This window comes from Clarias gariepinus, chromosome 19 (assembly GCF_024256425.1).
Source record: "Clarias gariepinus isolate MV-2021 ecotype Netherlands chromosome 19, CGAR_prim_01v2, whole genome shotgun sequence".
NCBI classification, from domain to species: domain Eukaryota; kingdom Metazoa; phylum Chordata; class Actinopteri; order Siluriformes; family Clariidae; genus Clarias; species Clarias gariepinus.
In genome coordinates this window covers 13034762-13058315 of record NC_071118.1, presented here as the reverse complement: position 1 = coordinate 13058315, position 23554 = coordinate 13034762, and the positions used below count along the sequence as shown (strand labels likewise).

The 23554-nt window shown below is 37.8% G+C and overlaps 1 protein-coding gene across 1 annotated transcript in view; it reads right to left on the bottom strand.

Moving 5' to 3' along the window:
* The window catches only part of specc1lb (sperm antigen with calponin homology and coiled-coil domains 1-like b), a 28858-nt gene extending 6000 nt beyond the window's left edge, over positions 1 to 22858 (bottom strand). The window contains exons 1-12 of the mRNA XM_053478610.1: positions 22595 to 22858; positions 14043 to 14223; positions 12590 to 12734; positions 10821 to 12439; positions 9945 to 10152; positions 9641 to 9714; positions 9081 to 9256; positions 8347 to 8510; positions 7628 to 7749; positions 4008 to 4086; positions 3689 to 3854; positions 2261 to 2363 (exon numbers count right to left, since the gene is read on the bottom strand). Coding sequence (XP_053334585.1) covers positions 2261 to 2363; positions 3689 to 3854; positions 4008 to 4086; positions 7628 to 7749; positions 8347 to 8510; positions 9081 to 9256; positions 9641 to 9714; positions 9945 to 10152; positions 10821 to 12439; positions 12590 to 12734; positions 14043 to 14186 — 3000 coding nt within the window. The 5' untranslated portion in view covers positions 14187 to 14223; positions 22595 to 22858. The remainder of the gene's footprint in view (positions 1 to 2260; positions 2364 to 3688; positions 3855 to 4007; positions 4087 to 7627; positions 7750 to 8346; positions 8511 to 9080; positions 9257 to 9640; positions 9715 to 9944; positions 10153 to 10820; positions 12440 to 12589; positions 12735 to 14042; positions 14224 to 22594) is intronic.
* Positions 22859 to 23554: the final 696 nt, after the last annotated feature.

Genomic DNA, 23554 nt, shown 5'->3' with positions numbered 1-23554 from the left:
AAAAAAAAAAAAAATATATATATATATATATATATATATATATATATAAATGACATATATATTTATATATACATGAATTGCTTTTATAAATATAAAAGCAATTCATGTTTAACATGTAAGCGCTTAAAATATGTTTTTAACATTAGTTGTTAATTATGTTCCAGATTTATGAACTACATAGCAAGAATACACCCTGGAAGTGTGTTCCTCGAACCCTCTTCCAACAGAAGACATGTGAGAGAAAGTGAGACGGAAGGCACGCTCAGATAAACTCGGATCATGTGGATATGATGACGGGAGACGATGCGTGATAAATCTCATAGACTCTTATTTAAAATCAAACACCAATAAAATGCTGGAGCACGACAGGAAATAAAGATACAATAAAACATATAAACGGACTCTGTGATTAATTAAAACAAGTCATAAAAGTTTAACAAACAATAAGCAATGTGTTAGATTTTTCTCTGAAATTTAGGGCAGGAAGTAAACCTTTCAATCCACCTGCCACTGAGTCGGTGAGAATATTTACCAGTCATTTACGAAATCCACAGGAAAAGAAATTCTAATTAATTATTTTATTGATCTATTATGTATAAAAATATAATTTAATCCAAGACCAATGACATTCTCTTTCTTTTGAAAAAATATATCAAGTTCAGGAATAAAATCGGTTGATTTAATAATGTGTTGGATATTAACTTCTATTATTTTTATATTTTTCTACAACATGAAAAATTGATTAGCTAATTATTGCACAAGTTTTTATTAGGGTTGCAAATTTCTTAATTATTTTTAAAACATGTTGATCAATAATCGATTAATAATTAATAACCAGGTGTACACTTTTCCTCTGGTTAAGCTTTGTGTAAACAGTTCCAGTAGAACAATTCCAACAAATTAATTACGTGAGACAAATTAATGAAGCAAAAATACATTCCACAAACAGAATAAAACAATAAGGCTGATGAAAATAAAGCTTGTCGGTCTGGTGAGAACTGAGGCAGTTAAAATTCTATGTTGTATAAAGTAATGCACCTTAACTACAAGTACACCCTCTTCGTGGTGTACAGGTTAATAGATATGTGAGCTCCGGGGAAATATGATGCAAAACAAATAAAAATTAGTTAATAAATTCCAAATTGGTTAATGTCTTAACAGCAATTAATAGTCAATTAGTCATCAGTAACATCCTTAGATTAGATCCTTTTATTCTTGCTCAGAAATTCAGTTTAGTCCCTAAAAAACTCTAAATTCTATACAAATTTTAAGATGAAAGGAGCAATGTGTCTCTAATATTCTTAGGTTAATTTTATGCTCATGCAAATGAAACTGTCCCCCATATACAGAAGGCGTGGCACAAACATTGATAGACAGCATGCTAGGGCGAATTGCAAAGAAAAAGAAGGTGCAACACTACAAAATACAGACTTATAAACTTAAAGTAATCATCAATAAAAGCTATTGACAATCATGAAATGCTTGTAATTATAAAAACACTAAAAACACTGAAACAGCAGACTTTGTGACAATTAATATTAGTGTCATTCTCAAAACCTTTGGCCATGGCTGTACACTACCGGACGGACGTTTGGATAAACCTCCATGGTTTTTCCCAGATTTAATTTCTTTCTACCTTGTAAAACAATGCAGAGGGCTTCCAAGATATGCAACGATCTACTTTGAAAAGTTGATTTTGAGATGTGTCTGCTAAAAAGCAAAAACAGTTTGAAAAGGCAAAAAATAAGCCAGATGGTAAGCTTTTGCTGGCAATGCTGCTGCACCAACTGATATGTGGGTACAGCAGAGGAGCCAGCAAATTGTATTTATTTTTAGAGATCTTCCTCTTTTTTTTGGGCAACGGCTTTAAATGCTGCTTAGTTTTAGGAGCAATCAATCTTCTTTCATAAATATCCATAACAAAATAAAGCAAATCACCAACCTCTGCTATTATTATCCTCTATTGTTGTTCCGTAACACTAGATAATGACGACTGCGATGTCTAATATGCACATGCATTTAATTACAAAATCATATCTGATTTAAAAATATCACACAGCTCTGAAATAAAAATCATGTCTGTGTCACATTACGGCAGGAAATCAGATTAGTTTTCTCTTTTACATTCTTCTTCCCAGTGTGCATTTCTGTTTTAGGTTTTTGTGGAGTTTGTGCTGAGTAGTCCCTGTTATCATGGCAAAGAAACTGCAAATATTTACAGGGAAGCCAGGCTGTGATTCCAGTAAGCGTTTCCTCATACCTGATAACCTTCCGTTTTCTTCTGACACCACCTGAGGAGAGCGTTTCTCTTCGATCCTCCGTATTCTCTGGCCAGAGCTGCGAGGGGGTCCTTTCTCTCCTCTCTGCGCAAAAACACACCAGAGATAATCTTTACAGTCACAAATAATAATAATAATAAAAAACTTCTTAGCTGAGTGCAATCTTAGCTTCAGTGATTTACTGTACTAAACTCTACTTCCTTTTCATATGAGAGGAAAAGTTAAAGGTTTTTTTGAGGTCATGACCACAAATATAACTTTCCTGTAAAAGTCTTTAAAAAATAATAATAATAATGATGACATGTACAAGTGTTTCTGTGGAAGTCATGTGCGCATATGCAACTGGTTAGTCATGCTGTATCAGTGAAATTAATCTTAACTGTTGGTATTAGGGTCATGACCGTCTGGGAATCAGGTTGAGGAGTCTTACAGCGACATTCCTGCTGGTGATGAAAATTAAAAACAACTACAGAAAAAAACCTTCCCCAACTGTTCATGTATCTAAGTTTATTAATAAGAATGAAGCCACAATTATACATTTTCAGAATCACTGTAAATGTGTTGCCAGATTGTGGTCTCTACCAATCCATAGTGAAAAACCTCAAACTTCAGCCAAATGACATGCAAATGCAATAATGTACAGGCTGCCTTAAAGCTCTGAATCTCTATGTAGTTTGTATTTTATGAATTTTTTTTTTTTTGGTTTTACTTTAGACCCAAGATGGCTTTGACACCAACAATACTAAACCAGCCCTAACATCACTCAACTTTTTTTTTAGCTGTCTATCAGAAATTCCATCACAAACCATGTCTTAGATGATGGACTTTGTTTATACAGTGGATATTGTGGGTATATAACCTTTTCACTAAAGCTGATTAGTCTGTATAGACCTTTATTCATCATGAGTTTCTTCTCTTTGAGTTTCATTTATAAAAAAATATCCACAAAGTCATCCTTACAGTCACTTGTCTATGTAACAATCCGTGTGACAATGGCTGATTTTAAGATGAATGATATACGGGTCAAGTCCTGACTCATGTGAGTCTTGAGTGTGAAATATGATGAATTCAAAGCAGAGGAGCTGCAGTTTATCATCTTTTAGTGCCACAGTCTGGAAATATCATGCTTTATGAACACTGGTGACGGCAGAGAACGCAAGAATGAGGGGAGTTATATTAAAAAAAAATTTTTTTTGGAATGAGTAACAAAAGACGTGGACAGGTAGAACTCAAAGGAAGGGAGAACGGATACAGACATGACAGGCCACAAAGAACAAAAAGGTCAGCCGAGAAGGAACGGGGAGATAAGACAGGCACAAAACCCAGACATCTAAACATATAATATTAGACAGACAAAGACAAAACAAACAAGAAAGAAGAGACAACGAAGGCAATCAGATGCGACCTACCGCAGACGGCCACGTGTAGTGGGCGTGACTGAAGCAGTGGGGGAGGAGGAGTTTGACGACAGAGACAGCTGGGGGGAGGCGGAGCCTAACGTGATGATTGAAGCAGGGTTTGGTGAATCAGTGACTGACAGGTCCCTCTTTAGCTCCTCACTGCTCCTGCGAGAAACTGACACACCCAAGTGATAATCAGCAATGGTAATCCGGATCGGGGTTAGACTTGGGGATTTTGAGACAATTCCCTGATCACGTTTTGCTAGGGCTTTGTCCCAAATTGCATCCTATTGATTGTATTTCAATGACGTATTATTTAGGTACATACCCGGCATACTGAGCTCCGGGTAGCTGCCCCTCTTATCTACCAGTGAGGAGAGGGCTTTGGGTGTGCTGATTGTGTGTCTCTGCAAGAAAACCAGAAAAAGCAAAAACAAAAAACACTGAATTAGAACACAGTACTACTGACGCTATTATTAAACCTTACTGACTTTAACATCTGCTTCACTGATGTGAGAGGTTTTTTTTTAAATAAATATTTTTCCTTGCAGGAATTTATCTTTTTATAACACTGCTGAGACACTGTAAGGTCTGACAGCTGCTGATCAGGATGACTCTGATTTATAAACCAACGCAATAAATATTTCACCCTTGGCATGAAAAAAAGTTATGATGATTTCAGCAGAACTGCAAAACATTATCATTATTCATAAAAATCTCCAAAATCCCTGACTGTTATATAGTCATAGTATTTATAGCACATTTTTTTAAGAACTCAAGCAAAACAAGAAAAAAAAAAAAAAAGGTCAAATGTGTTTAAGGGCTTAAGTTTTGAACCGACACTACAAAGCTAATGGAAACAATAAGCAATGGAATTTAGAACCATGACACTTAATGAGGTTTTTAGATGTAATCGTTAAAAACATTAATGAGAAAAAAAGCCATTATTTTGAACACAAACACTGTATGGACAAAAGTATTTGGCCAAACCTGTTAATTATTGAATTCAGGTATTTCAATCAGGCCCCTTATCCCGAGTCAATGTTTCACATCAAAATCGCAGCAGTTTAGGAAAGGCCCTTTTCTACTCCAACATGACCATACAATGACTACAAAGACATGGTTTGATGAGTTTGGTGTGGAAGAACTTGACTGGCCCACACACTGAACCTTGACCGCACCATTGGGATGAGCCAGGCCTCCTTGTCCAACATCAGTCAAATATTTTTGTCCATACACTATACATTACGCACATGTATGTGTGTTAGGGCAAAAGTTTGAAAACACATTCTCCAGTTCTAGAACATAGAAAATAAATTACTTAATTACGTAATACATAATTGGACGATCAGACAATTTAACTTTATAGTAACGATACACTACATGCACCATTCTCAATAACTTGTCTGTACTAAAGGTATAAAAGGAAACACACCCACAGCAAGGCCAAATAAAGGCTTAAAGCTCAGATCACAAGAGTAATTACTTTTATAAAAACATGATGAAATGAAATTTAAAACTGTAATTGAAGAGGCACTACAAAAAGCTGAGAGGATCAACCTGAGCTTTATTCATAAGCAAACAAAAGCTAATAATAATAAAAAAAAATCTTTGTGTCATGTATGAAAACATCCTGTTTTTGGGCAAGCTACAAAGGAAAATTCCAGAGAATAGCCATGGAAAATGGATGGGAAAAGAGAAAAAGCTGTAAATAATTCAGGCTCGAAGGACTTTTAAAAATGAAGCATCCAAACATCTGCTAAACCAATCAGGAGACCGTGTGTGCGTGCATGTGTGTGTGTAGTGTGCCTTCACTTCCCCCTACTGTATATACACACACACACGCACACACAAACATATATACAAACACACAATATTTGTATAATTATGTGCGCCTGTGTGTTAAAACATAAAAACTCTCCATTTTTTCATGTATAGGGACAGCACTGCGCCTCCTACTGGACATAGCTGAGAATGCATAACTTAAGCATGTTCATTATGAAAACTTCCACTTTGAAGAGCTAAAAACAGGCCTGCTAACAGCATTCTTTTTGATTAAATTAATTTAAAAAAAAGCAATTGAATAATAATCTTTAAGTTAAATCTGTTAACCTTAATGAAATTTTCTTAAGAAATATACTTGATAAATTCCCTTCCACAACTTTTTATAAAAGCTAAAAACACACACTGTTCATTTAGGTGGCATTATTACATGCACACATCCACTGTAGGAGACTCAGTTTTAGACATACTCAAGTTTCATATAATTAAATAACATTAAAGAAGATTAACATCACAGTCTTGCTAAATTTTAGATTTTGACAGAAAGTTCAGCACATTCACAGGGACTTATATTACAGATGAGGTAAAAAAAAAAAAAGGTTATTTAACAAATGTTGTTTACCAGAACTTGGTGTTCAACCGTGGTGTTTTTTTTTTTCTTTTCTTATAAAGAGTTTATATATATATATATATATATATATATATATATATATATATATATATATAAAAAAGAGAGAGAGAGATAGGTAAATAGCTCTTGTGGATGGTGTCTCCTGGTGACTTGTCATATAACAATACTTAACAGTTTTTCAACGTGGGAAAGTCTCTAGCACAAAAGATTTTATAATGTGTGTTTCTGGGTATCAGCTGTATTTTATTTAATTTTTTTTTAAGCTGGTGAGATAACGACTGCACGTAGGTGTGTAAAGTGATGTCAGGAACAGGAACAGTTCCCCAACATTAAATATAACATTATATAAAAAGCTAAAAAGTATGACACTGTTCTTTATTCAATAAAAAAAAAAAAAAAAAATAGTTGGTGTGGTATACAATAAAGAAAACTACGGTGGCCCTGAAGTGCAAAACAAATTAACAAAACTGAAAACAAAATAACAAAACCCAAAACAAAATAAATTCAAAACCAAATCAACAAGACGGAAAACAAAATAACTAATATCTGACTGGCCGAGAAGTGCAATACAAATTAACAAAAAATAACAAAACCCAAAACATTTTTTTTTGGGAGGGGGGAGTTTTGTTGTTGGTTTTTTTTTTTTTTTTCGGATTTGTTAATTTGGTTTTGAATTTGTTAATTTGTTTTACGTTTTGTTAATTTGTATTGCACTTCTCGGCCAGTCAGACATTAGTTATTTTGTTTTCCGTTTTGTTAATTTGGTTTTGAATTTATTATTTTGTTTTGGGTTTTGTTATTTTGTTTTCAGTTTTGTTAATTTGTTTTGCACTTCAGGGCCACCGTAGAAAACACTTGAGACATGCCATTATAGGAAAATAATTAACTTCTGAGTGAACTTAATCAAAACAAGTACACACTCGAGTGCCTGCTTACATAAAAGCTTTAACAAGCCTGTAATGATACAAGTGAGATGACAAAGAAAAAGAAGGAAAGAAATGACTTAAAAAGAAGCTTAAAAAGGATGTATTATCATTTTCAGTAGAGAAAAAAGCAGATTAAAACAAATTTATGAAAAAACAAACTGTTTTGTTCTGAAATCACTAATCATGCTGTATTTACTGTTAAAATGTTAACACACCAGTAAAAGTGAAAGAGTATTTCATATTGTTTCTGCTGCATGCTCACAAGAACTGTTTAGTGAATAACAAGAGAAATTATGATGAAGTAGTTTGTTGAAGAATTTGTGTGAAATAAAACAAAAGATCATAGACTGAGTGCTTTTTGCTCTTGTACATGAATGTTAAATTTTTTTATTAAAAGGTAACTGAATCTCCTAAACAGTACCTAATAACAGATAAATTGTAGAAAAAATTAAAAGGAACCTTGAGCCTTGCAGCAAACTGCATCACCAAAAACTGATTCACATGAATTCTCTTTAGGTTTTTGCTTGGAGAATTACTACAGTAATTAATATTCCACAGCGCAAGCCACAGAGAGGAGAGAAAATTTGTATTTATTGTCCTAGTTTGTACCTGAATGGGGGACACAGCAGCAGCTGGGGGGGTTTTCATTGGACTTGGGCTGAGTGGAGTTCGAGAAATAGCAGCAGCGACTACAGCCGGAACAGAGGATGCTGGACTGGTGGGAATAGGGCCTACAAAACACACACACAATAAATCAGAACACACACACACACACACACACACACACACACACACAATGCAGATGTAAATAGCCATCAAGAGCTACTAACACAAACAAGACTTGTCAGTTGATTCTTAATTAGTAAGTACATAAATGTGTAAACTTATTTTGAGCATCGGGTCAGAAGTAAGTGCTTAATTAACTAAAAAGAAAGAAAAGAAACGTAATAGAATCAACCAAATAAATAGCTTTTTCCTGATTTAAATTCTATAAGGATGTCTAAAACCAATACGCCACTGTGCCGCCTCTACAAAGTCATGGACTTTATTAAATGTTAAAGCTGGATATAAGCAGATTATTTTCATCAGACTGATATCAGAGTTTGTCTTTCTGTTTTGTATTGGCACAGGTTCAGGCTAAATCTAAAAGAGGCTTAAAAAAAACAGTTCCTATGTGAAGAGGAACTAAAGATGGCCTGAGTTTATATGAATCCTGAATCACAGAAGTACAATTATTATTATTTTTTTACATTGTTTAATAACTAGCAATGCCTTCATTGTGTACTAGATATTAAACAAGAGGTTAGTCGGGACACGAGCGTATGTACCTTGGGAGGCGCTGTCGAAGCTCTTAATGAGGGTTTTGACTGTGGGTGAGGGCTCTGATGATGTGGAGGAACGGCGGCTGAGGCCCATGCCCTGTCTCAGTGCAGCCAGGTCTCTCTCTACTGCGTTCATGTAATTATAGACACGCCCACGTTCCTCATCCTGCCTGATACACATGAAAACACACATTTACCACCTTTACAAGTTCCATTAATAAAGTGCTGCATTTTAGGCCATTAACCATATCCAATAATTCATGCATGCATTTACTTTTGCATGAGAGCTATTAAGGCTATGATGTAACAGTGTTTTACACCACACAGTGCCAATGCGCAAAAACAAGACAAGTTCTCACGCAGCAGTCAGTTCTCCTCCTGCTAATGATCAAGAGTTAACTTTAAGGTCACTTGATGAACAAAATAATAACACAGCAAAATGGATCAAACCTGAATAAAAGTTCTGATCTACATTTGTGAATTCAAGTTGTTTTGTTTTTTAAGGATGATGTTGGACTTTGATTTTTAACCACTTGCACTTCAAAATTAACTAATCTTACATAATCCTTACTATTAAAACTTTAGGTGTGCGTCACTTAGCTCTAATGAAGAAAGGAATTCCTGGAGGTGTCCCTTATTGGTTTTAATAAATGCAAACAACCTCTATATTTATTCCCCACACAGGGCTTGCTTATGATCATTTGTCCTGAAAATTACTGGCCGAGTGAAAAATGTCATACTTCTTGCTCTTGAGCTCGTCCAACTCTTTGCTTATTTTTTCGTTCTTCTCCTGAGCTTCCTGTAGGCGGCGCCGCAGGTCACCGATCTCCTCCTGAGCCTCAGATTTAATGTCGTTGGCAATGACCACAGCAGTCTGGAGATCGGCCTGGAACTGTCTCCACTCTGCTGACTCCTCCTGCAAAATGAAGGCTTTTTTATTTCCAGACACATCTACACTCACTTAGTGTCAACGGGATAACAAAAGAGCTGGCTCTCTTCAGTTCAAATAAAAATGTATGATCTCAGTAAAAAGGCATTGTGCACCATTAATAAGCAGTTTTGGAGATGTCACTGTAATTACTGTGGCCCTGGTACTCCAGCAGCAAGGAGAGAAGTTAAACCCAGTTACTGTCTATGTGACTTCACTAAAGAACTGGATGTGGTCTGAGATTTTGTATGACACAGAATTCCATTACCAAGGCACTGGAAAAATGATCATCATGAAGCTGTTCAAAGCTAAAAACTTTTAACAGGATATCAGACTTATAAGAAGACAGTCAATGTAGTAAAAGTTTATTACCCGCAGTTTACGGTGAAGTGTTTTGATCTCTTTTTCCATGTCATATTTTTGATCATGAAGTTTTTTAATAGAATCTGTATGAGAGAGAAAGAAAGAAAAAACGTTTAAAAAAGAAAAATCTGGAACACAAGACCAAAATATGGTTCAACGGCACCCCTCTGTGGCCAAAGTCATGCTATCACTGGTGGGAATAAGATTGTACAGGAAGAGCACCCATTTAAATAAATAATTAATAAATCACTTTGCATATGCAATTATTATTAAAGTGTATAAGCGGTTTATCATCATGTCTCGACAGACTTACTCTCCAGATCAGAGATGATGAGGTTGTCGTGGAGTTTGACAGCTCGATGCTGCTCCACCTCGTCCTCCAGCTCGAAGATGGTTTCTTTCATGTCGGCAATCTCAGTGTCCTTCTCCTCCAGCTCGGAGCACTGCTGCGCCAGAACACGCTTCTGCTCCGTTAGTTGTTTTTGCACATCATCCCGGAAAGACTGGAAATCTGATTCCAGCTAAAGCATAAATAAAGAAATTACAAAATGATCAAAAATAAATCACAATAAGTACTACTGGGTTCTGCTGTTTAACAGAAAACTACATTATATAATGTATTGCGCAAGCTAAAGGGTAATGTTGCCTTTTTCATAGCGAATACCCAAATCAAATATTTAGTTATGAGTTAAGTTAAATCTTTACAGTAAAAACCTGTTTTAAAATTAAATAGGAATAAAGAATAATTGTCTTATATCAATGCCTAAAACATGCAAGTACTACATACCCAAACCCAATGCAAAGATATACACTACTCTTATATATACTTAAAACGGAATAAACCACTGACTCTTCTACTTAAAAACAAACACTAATCAAAAGAAGCTGCCAAAAATCTGGCTCAATGTGCATCCAGTAGCAATGAATTGTCTGTCTACGTTGTAATCAATAAACAAGAATTAGCTACATTACAAAAATGATGATCTAGCTAAAATGTACAGCATATATACTGGTTCAATTTGGATATAATAAAAATAAATCAATCCAGCATTTATCTGGCTTGTAAAAATTACAAATAATTACAAGCACCTAGAAACCAAATTAAGAAACCAACCAAACAGGCACTTCAATACTGTTTATTTGGTTAGGGATCTAGTTATGTTTAGCTACGGAAAATAGACACACACACCTTTCTAACTGCATCCTGAAGCTGAGCTGCCTCATTGCGAGTGTGCCCCAGTTCCTCCTGCAGCTCTGCTGCTTTGCTTTCAGCTCGCTCTTTGTCTAATCTTTCACCGTCCAGCAGGTGGCGTATGTCAGTCTTGTCCCCGCCACCCTGGATGGAGAGGAGTTGGGCGACTCTCTGTCTCTCCTGTTCCAGCTGGAGCCGACAGCGAGCTAGTTCAGTCTGCTCATCCTCGGACTGCATCCTCATGGCATCAAGCTCAACAGCAGTGGCTTCACGTTCTCTTCGTTCTAGCTCGGCAGCCCTTTCAGCCAGGTGCACACGTTCTTTCAAAGCTCCCATTAGGCCCTGCGCCTCAGCATTCTCCTGCTCTGCCATCTTCAGTGCACTGCTCAGCTGCTGCTGCACACCAAGAAGCTGCTCTCTCTCAAGCCGCGAGTTCTCATTTAACTCAGTGTAGCGCCTCTCCAGCTCCATGAATCGACTGCTCTTGGCATCCTCATCGTCTTTGGCATAAGCTACACGGTGCTCATCCAGCAGGCCACGCAAGTAGTCCAGTTGTCGGCTGTAGAGTTCCAGCCGCTCACCTTGCTGGCGCAGTGAGTCTACCAAGATGGCACGCTCTTCGCCCAGGCGTTCATTCTCTGCACTCAACTCCTGTGCAATCTGTTGAAGATCTGCAAGCTCCTGCAGTGTGGCCTGTAACTCTTCTGAAGTACTGTGTTGGCTTTCCTCCATCTGGTGGATGCGCTCAGTCAGACAGGCCACAGAGACCTCACTAGCATTGCCACTACTTCCTCTGCGTGACCGCCTTCTGCCCGGTGAGCCACCTTCTGACTCTGAAGAAGAACCACAACCAGATGGTGCATCCAAGGCATCATCACTGGACATCACAGCCTGGCAAGGCTCACTGCACTCACTGTCTGGAACATCTGGAGACCCTACTCGCCTTGCTTCTGACAGAAGATCCTCAGTTGAACCCCTGGCTGAACCCTCAGTTGAGGAGGTTCGTGTCCCTCCATCCCCACCACTGCTACTGCCTCCACCGCTGGTTGTTGGCTCAGGACTGAGAGAGGCACAGCGCAGTCCTTTCTCAGGACTGTCCAGACGCTGCTCTAGTGAGAATCCTAGAGCATTTAGTCTGTCCTTTAACATTCGGTTCTCACTCTTCAGCAAGTTGAGCTCCCCTCGAATGCCATGGTTCTGATCCTGCAGTAACAGCAGGGTCGACTCCACATCAGCAGCGCTTATCCCAGATACAACTTCCCTCTCCTGTGGCAGTTCAGCCTCACACTGCTCATCTTGGTCAGGGGCTTCCTGGTCCTCAAGGCCAAGCTGAGCCCTCATTCCACGCAACTCAGAACGCAAGTGCAGGATCTCAAGGTCTTTGCTTTTGGCCAAGCCCAACAAGTCCTTTACCCTTGACTCCAGCATTGCTTTATTGCTGATATCATAGCGCAATTTGCTCGTCTGTGTATCAGACTCAGTTGATGTGCGACAGCGAGAGCGCTTCGAAGCCACAGAGTTAGAGGGTCCAGCTTGCTTTTTGGTAGTGCTGGTTTTTTCACGTGTCACTCCAGGTTCCTTTACTCCAGAGGACATTCCACGCCTTCCTGAGGAACCTTTTAAACATAGAACCGGTTATAATTAATTATTATATTTGATCATTCGTCATCGTTTTTTCTACAAAGAACTCAGACTGCTCTTAAATACAACTGGAAGCATTCCACCAATCCAGAAATTACTTATTCTAAAGCCCAGACTGACCGTACCCGAGTTGGTCTTGGTCTTTGTCTCAGTGTTGTTCTGAGTGGAGCTGGTGCTCCTCTTGCTTCTTGTGGTAGTGGTGCTGTTGCTGCCCACTGAGGCTCCTCCACTTCCTCCGCTCATTGTTGCAAGGTCATCATTGCTCTTTGTCTAGTTAATAAAGGGTAATATGGAGAATAACGTTAATACAGTAACCATAATGCATTTATAATACTATTGCATGGTATTTTTTAACTGTTCTAGACCATAAAGCTGCATAGTATGAAGCATCTAGCATGGAATTACCCAGACTAAGAAAGTCTGACTTACAAGCTACTTGTTTTATTACATAAAGGATAATTGCCTAATAATCATCAATTAAATCATTAAATATGTTTGATCTCAGATAGATTTCACCATACAATGGACCTTAGTGGATTAATGGTTTTTAAAAACTTTTCTTCTAATATCCAGATGTAGTCTCATATTCCAGATGTAGTCTCTCTAATGTTACAATAACCTCCATTGCTCTTAAAAGGATTTCCACTAGATTTTGAAGCATGGCTATGTGGATTATTGCTCATCCAACCACAAGAGTATTAGTTAGGTCATTAATGTTTGTGTTGGCATGAGGAGGCCTGGGGTGAAGTCTACATTCTGTTTTACACCAAAGGTATTCAGCAGGGCTCAGGTCAGGGCTCTGTGCAGACAGCTCGAGCTCTTTCACACTATCGTTGGCTCACTTTTTGCACATAGACAGTGTCATGCTGGAACATGTTTGGGCTGCTTAGTTCCCGTGAAGGGAAATCTTAATGTGACAGCAAACAAAGACATTCTAGAAAATTATTTGCTTCCACCTTTAGGGCAACAGCTTGCAGACCATATAGGTTTAATGGTCGGGTTTCATTTTAGTGATAAAATAAATTAGAAGCTTATTAGAGATTTAATGGATTCCACAAACAACAAAGTTTCTACAGTATGTACAATTTATACAAAGTACTATTTTTAGCATTTATTAGTTGTTGAAGATTTCTATCTTTTCTGTGTCTGTCTTCTAATTAATAACATTCGGCCTTGTCCCACCATAACATTTAAATTATGAATCAATAACTCTACAAACTGCCTTTTATTAAAACCGATATGACCCGAAAACCTATGACAGAGAGTCTCTGTTAGTAAAGTGGAATCTTTAACGACACTTTTTTTTGGCTCCTTTTAAGGATTTTGTTGAAATTTTGCATTAAACAGATCCATACACTGCTACAGCCTTTTTAACCTTTTCTTCACAGGGGCCGTTGTTGCAGTACAGTTACTAAAAAACACTACTACTAAAGAGTTCAAATTTCTTTTTACATTTTGCTCGTCTTGGAAAACACGCACAGATTAAGTCATTTGCAATTCAAGGTTTTTCTGTATAGTGTAATAGGTAAAAATACATGTGTAATTGGGACATTAATTTGGACATGATTAACGACTCACCTTAGAGAGAATGGCTGAGTTTTGGTTCTTGGTGGTGCTCTTTCCTCCAGTGCCCATACTGCCACTAGGCTCCACTTTGCTTGTGGGTTTAGGGGCTGCGGTGGTTTTGCTGGAGGCACCTGTGGGCCTGCTCGCCTTTTTCATACTGGGATCCAAGTTCTTGATACATTTATGGCGCAATCTAAAAATACAAAAAACAGATGAACAGATGTTTAGGGTCACAGCTCTAATCCCTAGTTTAAACCCGAGGTTAGGCAACTCTCTTTTTGGAGCTTCACATGCATTCACTGTATCTCCAAGCATTCTCTAGTTTTCTTCCACCTCTGTGTAATTGGGCTAGCTAATCTAAATTGCCTCTAAGGTTGAATGTGCATGTACATGGTGCCCTACAATGTGTGACTGGGCATGTGATTAGCCCGGTTTTCCCAGGACATACTTCAGGTCAACCACCATCCTAGGCCCGGGAGCACCAAGTCATGAGTCAAATTAATGAATTTGAATGCACAAGCATTACTTATAAACACTACACCAATCTATTTCATGCCTAATACAAGACCATGAACCACTGCATTGTTTCATATTAACAGTCAGTCAATGAAAAAATTGACTAGTTGAAAGAGACACTTAATAAACCATGCACGTCGCATTATATAAACAGAAAAGGTGCAAACTGCCTTAATTAACAGTCGAGTAGGGATGTTCTTTCCACCAAGTTTAACTACAATATTAATCAATATGACAAGCCACAAAAAAGATAAATAAATAAATAAATAAAAATCACACTGCAGATCCCACAAACCTTCTAGAAATTTTCATTACTATCAGGAAAAAAATTTCTCCATTACCTAATCGCAGAAGTTGCCGTTTTCCTCGGAGAACACATGGCCTATTAAACACTAAAGCTCGACAATCATAAATACCAGTGCAGTCCTCTCCAGCTCTATTTATACACACACAGATTTTGGTAGGAAGCACCGCTGGTCCATTTGAATACACACACACAGTGTGATTGGAGGACGGGCCAGGAGGAAGGCTGTAGCTGCTTTTCTTATCACATCATCATCACGGCCGTTAGCCTAGCCAAGTCTCACTGGAACTCACCTTCAATACCCTTAAAAGGCTTTAGGATATCTGGGCAGACGTTTAAACAGAACATATGGGAGCAACACAGTGATGACACAGATATAGCAAGGTAGATAAGGAGAGTGTTTTAAAATTACCATTACAATAGCGGTAGCAGTAAAAGTGAACTGGTGTTCAGGAACGTTACACATTCCTCTAATAAAGATCTCATTTAGTCTAATACTAAGTGAGTTGTAATACAACTAAAAGACCAAATTTGGTGCTTCGAGACCCCTCCAGGTCATTGCTGGTAAGCTGTTTGAAGTTATCAGGTGATCAGGTTACCGGTCATTGATCAATGGGAACAGAGGTCATTAGTGATTGGTCACAAAATGCCTTATTGTTGAAAACCTGACTGGACTTTGGGAACAATCAGATGCCCCCATCAACTTGAATAATCAACAGTTGTGATGCAGGCTGCAAGTTTTGTCATTCTGCCCTTTTTTTGCAAGGAAAATTCTCTTTTTAAAAATGTAATTAATTAATGATAAAAAAAATCAATACTCAAACACAGACGTCACTAAACTGGCAAAACATCAGAAAGTAACTGGAGAAACGAGCAGTGACATGTTCAGGAAGCTAGAAACAGTGCTGGTTATTGAGCAGTCAAATAATGATAACAGAAGCAGCTAACTAACATTATAATTTTGCTCTATTTTGAATTTAAATAATAAAATTTTTATTCCACCCAATTTTTTTTAGTTTTTGTCCTTTTCGGTGCTTACATTTTGACAGCTGGCCTTTCATTGCGTAGAATAATAGAAGAGCCATGATTGGAGGACTGCCTGCTTCATAAAGTACTTTAATAACCCTTGCGTTTAATTATTTAAAAAAGGCCTGATCACCAAAGGCATTCTGTTTTTGCAGGTCCATGCAGGACTTCATACAGCCCACCGCACAGAAACCCAGGTAGTAGGAGTTATGGCCACATCCCTGCACAGTCCTGACCTCGCTGCAAGCAATTTCCACATGTTCAGGCCAGTAAAGGAGGTCCTGAAGGGCCAGCGTTTTAGATTAGATGTATGCAGTTCAATCATGGCTCCGGTTTACAGAGAAAACTTTTTACTTTGATGGTTTTCAAGTACTAGTAAAACAATGAAATAAGTACATTAGTGGAGCTGGGACCTTTATAGAGAAATGAAGGTAGCTATTACTCTCACAACTGTTGTTATTCTTCACAATAAAAAGTTCCATTGACCCTCATTTTTATAGACATTAAAACTGTCTGTTCTATATCTTTTAGGTAACTTGAGATTACAAATATAGTTCATAATCAAAATTTATACATGAAACCTAACCCTAAAGGTAAGTGACCAAAAGTGAGCTACACAGTCAATGTGATTCTTTGTGATCCAGAAATCCACTAGTCCCCATTAAATGCATTAACAAAAGCCATTTGATTTTATATGTTGACATAATAAATATAGAAACAGGATGTGAGAGTGACAGTTTACTAAAGTGCATAACTGACCAGAAGCTGAATTTAAACAAAACTGCCTTATAGGGCTGTGCAATTAATCACCAAAAAAAACAAAAAAAACGCAATTTAAGCACATGCAATTTCTAAACCGCATAAGGCTGCAATTTTATCTATTCATTTATTTAGATTTTTATTTAGAATATGTTCTTGTGCGCATGATATTAATATGTTAACCAATCAGAGCTGCCACAGCACACCGGGCAATTACAGGGAAGCAGTGAAAAGAAACGTTAGCATCATGTGAAGAGCAACAAGTGTCTATCACCACAGACAATAGAACTTTTTTGGTTTTGATTTACGTTAGTTTTTATTTATTGTTATGACTGGAATTGAGGTTAGTTAATCTTTATTTTTTTCATGTTGTCTGTTTTTAAGACTATTTATTACAGTTTTGTTTATCAAGCAGTTAGTACTACTGTGTACAGTATGTTATTAACTAGAGTTGAGGTTAGTTAATCTTAATTTATTATACAGTTTTGTTTATTGAACTTAATACTTTGTTATTTCATTGTGAAATGTTTTGTTATGCACATCTTGTGCGCTGAATACATTAAATGTATGTATGTAGCTTACTTGTAAATACGTATTGTATGTAAATTACTTGAAATCCACCAATCTTCTGATGACTACTTCTAACAGGGTAAAATACACCATGTCAAAATGCTGGAATCATTTCAAACTGGTTTCTTAAACATAAATAATTTGTTCACTGTACTGACTCCACAGACACCAGATCTCAATCCAACAGAGCACAACTAGGATGTGGTGGAACAGAAGATTCCTATCATGGGGCCAACAAAATGTAGGAATCATTTGTTGCAGCCAACAAATCTGCAGCAACTGCATGATGGGGACCAAAATCTCTAAGAAATCTTTCTAGCATCTTGTTGAATCTATACCACAAGGATTAAGGTGCTTCTAAAGGTAAAAGAGGGTTCAATATAAAGGTTGATGCCAATACAGCATCAATTCGTCTTGGGAATGACAGATACAAGTCCTGCACAGGGGCCAGATGGATTGCAGAATAGTGGCCAGGTCACTACATAATGCTGGTGAAGGAAACCGTTTCCTGAATCGCTCCTCCAAAAACAACCCATAGTGGCTCAATAATATTTAGATCTGGTAACTGTTCAGGCCATGGGAGATGTACAACTTCACTTTCATGTTCATCAAACCACTCAGTCACCAGTCCTGCTGTGTGTATTGGTGCATTATCATCCTGATACACGGCACCGCCTTCAGGATACAATGTTTAAACAATTGGGTGCAGATGGTCCTCTAGAATAATTCGGTAGTCCTTGGCAGTAATGCACCCATCTAGCACAAGTATTGGGCCTGGGGAATGCCATGATATTGCAGCCCAAACCATCACTGATCTACCCTCATGCTTCACTCTGGGGATGCAACAGTCTGGGTTGTACGCTTCTTTGGGGCTTCTCCAGATCATAACTTTCCCGAATGTGGGAAAGACAGTGAAGGTGGACTCAGAGTTTCACATTGCCCACAGGCCAACGTTTTCGCTGCAGGCACCATTGAACCCAACATTTGGTATTGGCACGAGTGACCAAAGGTTTGGCTATAGCAGCCTGGCCATGTACATTGACTCTGTGGAGCTCCCGACGAACAGTTTTGGTGGGAAAAGGAGAGTTGAGGCCCACACATAATTCTTCAGTGAGTTGGGCAGCTGTGGTTTTATGTTAGCACACGCACATCCCTTTTAGACAGCTTCCTCTTGTGTCCACAGTTACTCCTGTTGGATGTGGTTTGTCCTTCTTGGTGGTATGCTGACATTACCATGGATACGGGATACCGTTGGCTCTTGATACATCACAAAGGCTTGCCGTTTTGGTTACAGATGTGCCAGCGAGACGACACACCAACAATTTGTCCTTTTTTTAACTCTGATATGTCATATAATGTTATGTGCTTTGCAATATTTTAAGCAATTTTTGATGCTATTACTCTGCTAATTAAACCTTTACACTCACACACACACACACACACACACACACACACACACACACACACATACATAAATACATACACACACACACACATACAAATACATATATACATATACACACATGCTGGCGAGTGTATACTTCCATACTTTTGTTGATAACACTAATGGACAGATACAAAAAGCACTTCCAACACTATCAGTTTTACACAAAAAGATATGTCTCTCGTTGAAACACTTTGAAGAGCTGATCCTTGGAGATTACGACTCAGCCTAAACACCCACATGCATAACACTCACCTGTATGAAATCATACGAAAAAGGGTGAAAGGGCACATCAACCTTTTTTATGTTCTTGTTTAAAGCCAAATTGAAGGTTATAAAACAAATATAATAATTACGACACTGCATTTTCTCAGAAAAAGAGAAACAAGTGGGAGGCTCTTGTTTTAAATATGACGCTGTGACTCCACCTCAGTAAATAAACATCATTAAGTGGTGCCAGCTCAGCATGCCTTGTGCTCGGCATGCTGGGATTTCTCTCAAAAGCCCTGCCATACAATAACATTGAGTGGAAATCAAAATAGAGCTGAAATTCAGAAACAGGAAATGGAGAGATGGCCTATGGAAAGCGGGGTTGAGGAAGGGGAGCTTAAGCCAGGTCGGCATGTACACGCTCGCTACAACCAACAACAACAACACACAACCATGGAGTCTACGAATCCCTACAATCATTTACAGATGGCTATCAGACACAGATTTCTGTTCAAGATGCAGAAAATAAACTTGAACAATTGTAATATGACAGATTGGACAAACTTGAAATGCACGCATTGTCGTTTTTGCCTTACATGTAGGCCTATTTAATAACACAGGCTGTTCTGTGTGTCAAGTTTGTGTCTTTATTTTTAAACTAGCCAATTATTAGTAAATAACTAATAATGCTAATAATTCTATTTAAAAAGCAAATAATGTTTCAGCATTCTGGTGTTATTCGATGTCTCTTGCTAAAGAGCAAAGTCAGAGAGCTGAGGTGAAGGAGACACATTTTCCTCTCACTGAACTGAGTCACTCGGGACGTTTCTTGTTCCTTTTTTACTGTGTGTCGACTCTTTACAGAGTGTCAGAGAGAACAGGACAGTGGTGCCGTTAACATGCCATGGTGTTTTAATAGCTAGGCTACAGTCCTTCATAACCACACACTGCTGGACTCCGTCACTGAGCTGAGGGAATGAATGAAGTGCTTTGTGTTTCCTTTTTAAAATTAGACATTTTTAAACCATTCGCCCCATAAACGCATACCTGAGGGTAGGTGGAGAGACGATGCCAGGGAACACAATTTTTTTTTTATATTTATACACTGCCTGGTCAATGAAAAACTCACTGTTTTGGTGTATCTAAGCGACCACGCATAAGAGCCTTTGACTGGATAATTACTGCAGTGAAGTGCAGTGATTGTGATGGTTTGGTTAAGCTTCATAATAAATTAATTAATTAATTAAAAATAACAAAATACTAAAACCATTTTCACACATAGTGAAACAGGATTGGGAATAATCAGCTGTGTGGCTATAGGAAAACCACTTAATCAGAAAAAGGGCTTCAGTTTGCTAGAAAGCATAAAGATTGGACTTTAAAGCAATGGCAAAGGTCATGTGGTCTGGAGAGTCTGGACTGACACTTTTCTAAAGTGATGGGCAGGTCAGAGTAGAAGGGAAAGTGCATAAAGCTGTACAAGCCACTGGAGGCAGTGTTATGATCTCGAGTCATTTCAGTTGGTCAGGTCTAGTCTCACCCAAGTTATGTGGAAACAAAAACTCAGATGATGACCTGAATGGACTGAATGACCAGGGTATCACATCAATGGATCGTTTCCAGGTCAACAACACCAAAATTCATTAATATTTATTAACAGTGTGCGCCTTTTGGGGGCAGGAAGTAGACAAGCAAAAATAGTAATCTGGATTCTGATTGGTCAGATGATGTTGATTAATTTTTTATCAGTTACATATGAAGGCAGTAACTGTATATTAAAAGTTTACATTACAGCTCTAATACCTTGTTGTTTACACCAACACCTTGTTACAGGGAGTTGCGCAGTAGATTCTGTTGATAAATGGAGTAGAATAATGCGTAATATTACATGTTTAAATAGGGAAGTTTTCTATAAGGAGCTTTTTGTTAGGTACTAGTGTATCCAGTGTAAAGGCTGCAAAACAGTCAGAAGTAAAGCTGACAAACTTTTACCACACAGAAAAGTCACTAACTTTTACCACACATTAAAAGTTATGATTTGAGGTTATTCAGTACCACAAAAAACTGTTTTGTTAACTTCTGGATTTCAAGAGGGGGGGAAAAGTAGAGAAAAAAAGAGACTAGTAGCTGCTATAACAGGTTTCACCAATGTAACTACAAATGGATAAAAACAGTGCTCTTATTAACAACTCCATGATGCTTCACAGTTACTGTGTTTGACTTTGGGCCACCTTACACCAAACTGAATTCGATTCTTGTCCCTTAATAGTATGCCATGTTCATGTTTTATTTCTTACACACTAACACTTTCAGAGAAATCTCTACATTCCCATGTTCAAACTTGATCATATCGCATGTCAGCCTGCATAAAACACCAGTCAGGCCTGTACTGAAAGTATTCCAGACAACTGCAAATCACTAGCTCTTATGTGAACCTGAGAGTCTCTTTAAAGAGCAAAGCAGATGAAGATGAAAGACTCGCTGCTGCTTTTTACCGTCCAGACGTCAAAGTAAAGTCAACTGGAATGCCACGAAGAACAAGAAAAGGAAAAAAAAAAAAAACTTTTTCGTGCTCAGATAAAGACAAGAAACATACATTTTCCCATCCAAATAAGTTGAAAAGACTTCTTTATAAATCATGAATATATTATTTTAAATATAATAAAATGGCCTGAAACATATAACCTATTTGACTTTGACTGACTACACTTTAAAGCATTAAAACAGCTTAGCATGATGAGTCTTTTCTAAAATAACAAACAGCTGTTTAATTATTAAAATCCTTTTTTTAATACCAGTTCAATCCTGCTTACGCTTTTGTTGATTTTCACATTTGAACAACGCAAGTTTTCCATTCCTTTCGGTTCTTTATTAGGAAACTTACATATGATCTTAGTCTTTTTTTATACTGGAGTTAGAAATTTATGTGACCTGCAGGCCATGGTGTATTATTTTGTGTCCAAAATTCCTGACATTCCTGACAGAAATAAGGAGAGAGAAAAAGACAGCTCTAAGGATGTGCCTCGAATGAATCATGTGATGAAGAAAGATGTCTGGGAGTGATGTGTCTGAGGGAAAATGTCTGGGAATAAAATCTTTAATATACATCACACACACACAATCCTGGGGTATGGTACATTATAAATATGGTCATTAGAGAAAACAGTACACAGGTTAAATAATGTAACTTTTTACCGTTTTAGTCAAATACATCTTTTTAAACTTCAGTGGCTTACAGTCAATATGTCATAGTTCATTGACAGATATACAAAACTATCATAATTAAACCAATTATAAACGATATAGATCTATTACATTTAGGATTAGTACTAACGGCATATATGTCATTGAATGTGATAACACAAATGATTTTGTTTTTACAAAAAAAACAGAAAAACCACCAATATAATTAGTATTATGTAGAAAAACGTCTGTAAAACATGTGTTTCATTAACACACTTTTCCAGTAAAGCTGTACCAGAGTCTGTGAGATAACTGACAATTTCTTAAAACTGAATTTGTAAACACTTTAAAACACCAGATAAGAAAACGCAGAGCGGAAATTACGTCATAGACCATTCCCTATGGATACATAGTATCGGTGGTCGTTCTGTTGTTATTTTCCAACTTTAGGCCTCAAAGTGCCGATATTCCCCCAAACTGAGCCACGGCCCCTAACAGCGCCATCACCAGAGCCTTAACACATACAAAAGAAAAGAAAACCTCAGTCCTTACCTTCAGAGGGTCTTTTCTTTCCAGAGATGTTGTGTGTGATAAAGCTTTGCTGCTGTAATCCACTGAAACCGCGGTTCAAACAAATCCCCACTTTATAAACGTGGGTTATAACCCGGGACACGACGAGCTTCCTCCCGGCTCGCACAGCTGCTCAGCTCCAGGTTGAGTTCGCGACTCATGAGGCGCTGAAAATACGGAGTGAAGCTGCAGAAAGAATCGGCGATTCCCCACCGATTCTATTCTTAGCTGTTGAACCGGTTAAATCAATTCACAACCACGAATGAATCAAACCCTTTTGCATCTGCAAAAGAAACACATACTAAACACTTCTATCACCTGAGGTAATAGAATAATTTTACTTTTACCTTATTTCTTGTGACTGACTTATTGAGTAATAGTAGAGCTGGTGAAAGAAACGAATAGCAACCTTAGATGATCGTCCCGTTAACGGGGAGTTCAAAAGAGTCGATTCAGTTATATGATTCTTAAAGGCCAGACACGGAGAGCTCCTCCCTACCGAACACAAAAGGGTTTCAAAACAAAAGTCTAAGCAAAGCACGATACCAGTCTATGAATAGATGATGTGTAGATTGTCAGATGTTAAAATTGCCACAATATTCTTAAAATTGTATTAATATTACCATTCAGTCTGGCGGCGCGGTAGTTTAGTGGTTAATACATTCGCCTTGCACCTGCAGGGTCTGGGTTCAATCCCGCCCCGGGTCTGTGTGCATGGAGTTCGCATGTTCTCTCCCTGCTTGGTGGGTTTCCACCGGATGCTCAGATTTCCTGCTACAGTACAAAGACATGCAGAATAGGCTCAATCCCAAGTTGCCATGAGCATGTGTTAGGGTTTTCAATTTTAGTCTTAGTCTTAGTCTAGTCCCGGGATAAATGTCCCTGATAGTTTTTTATCATATTTAGTCAATCTTATCCTATTTTTGTTTAGTCAAGTTTTAG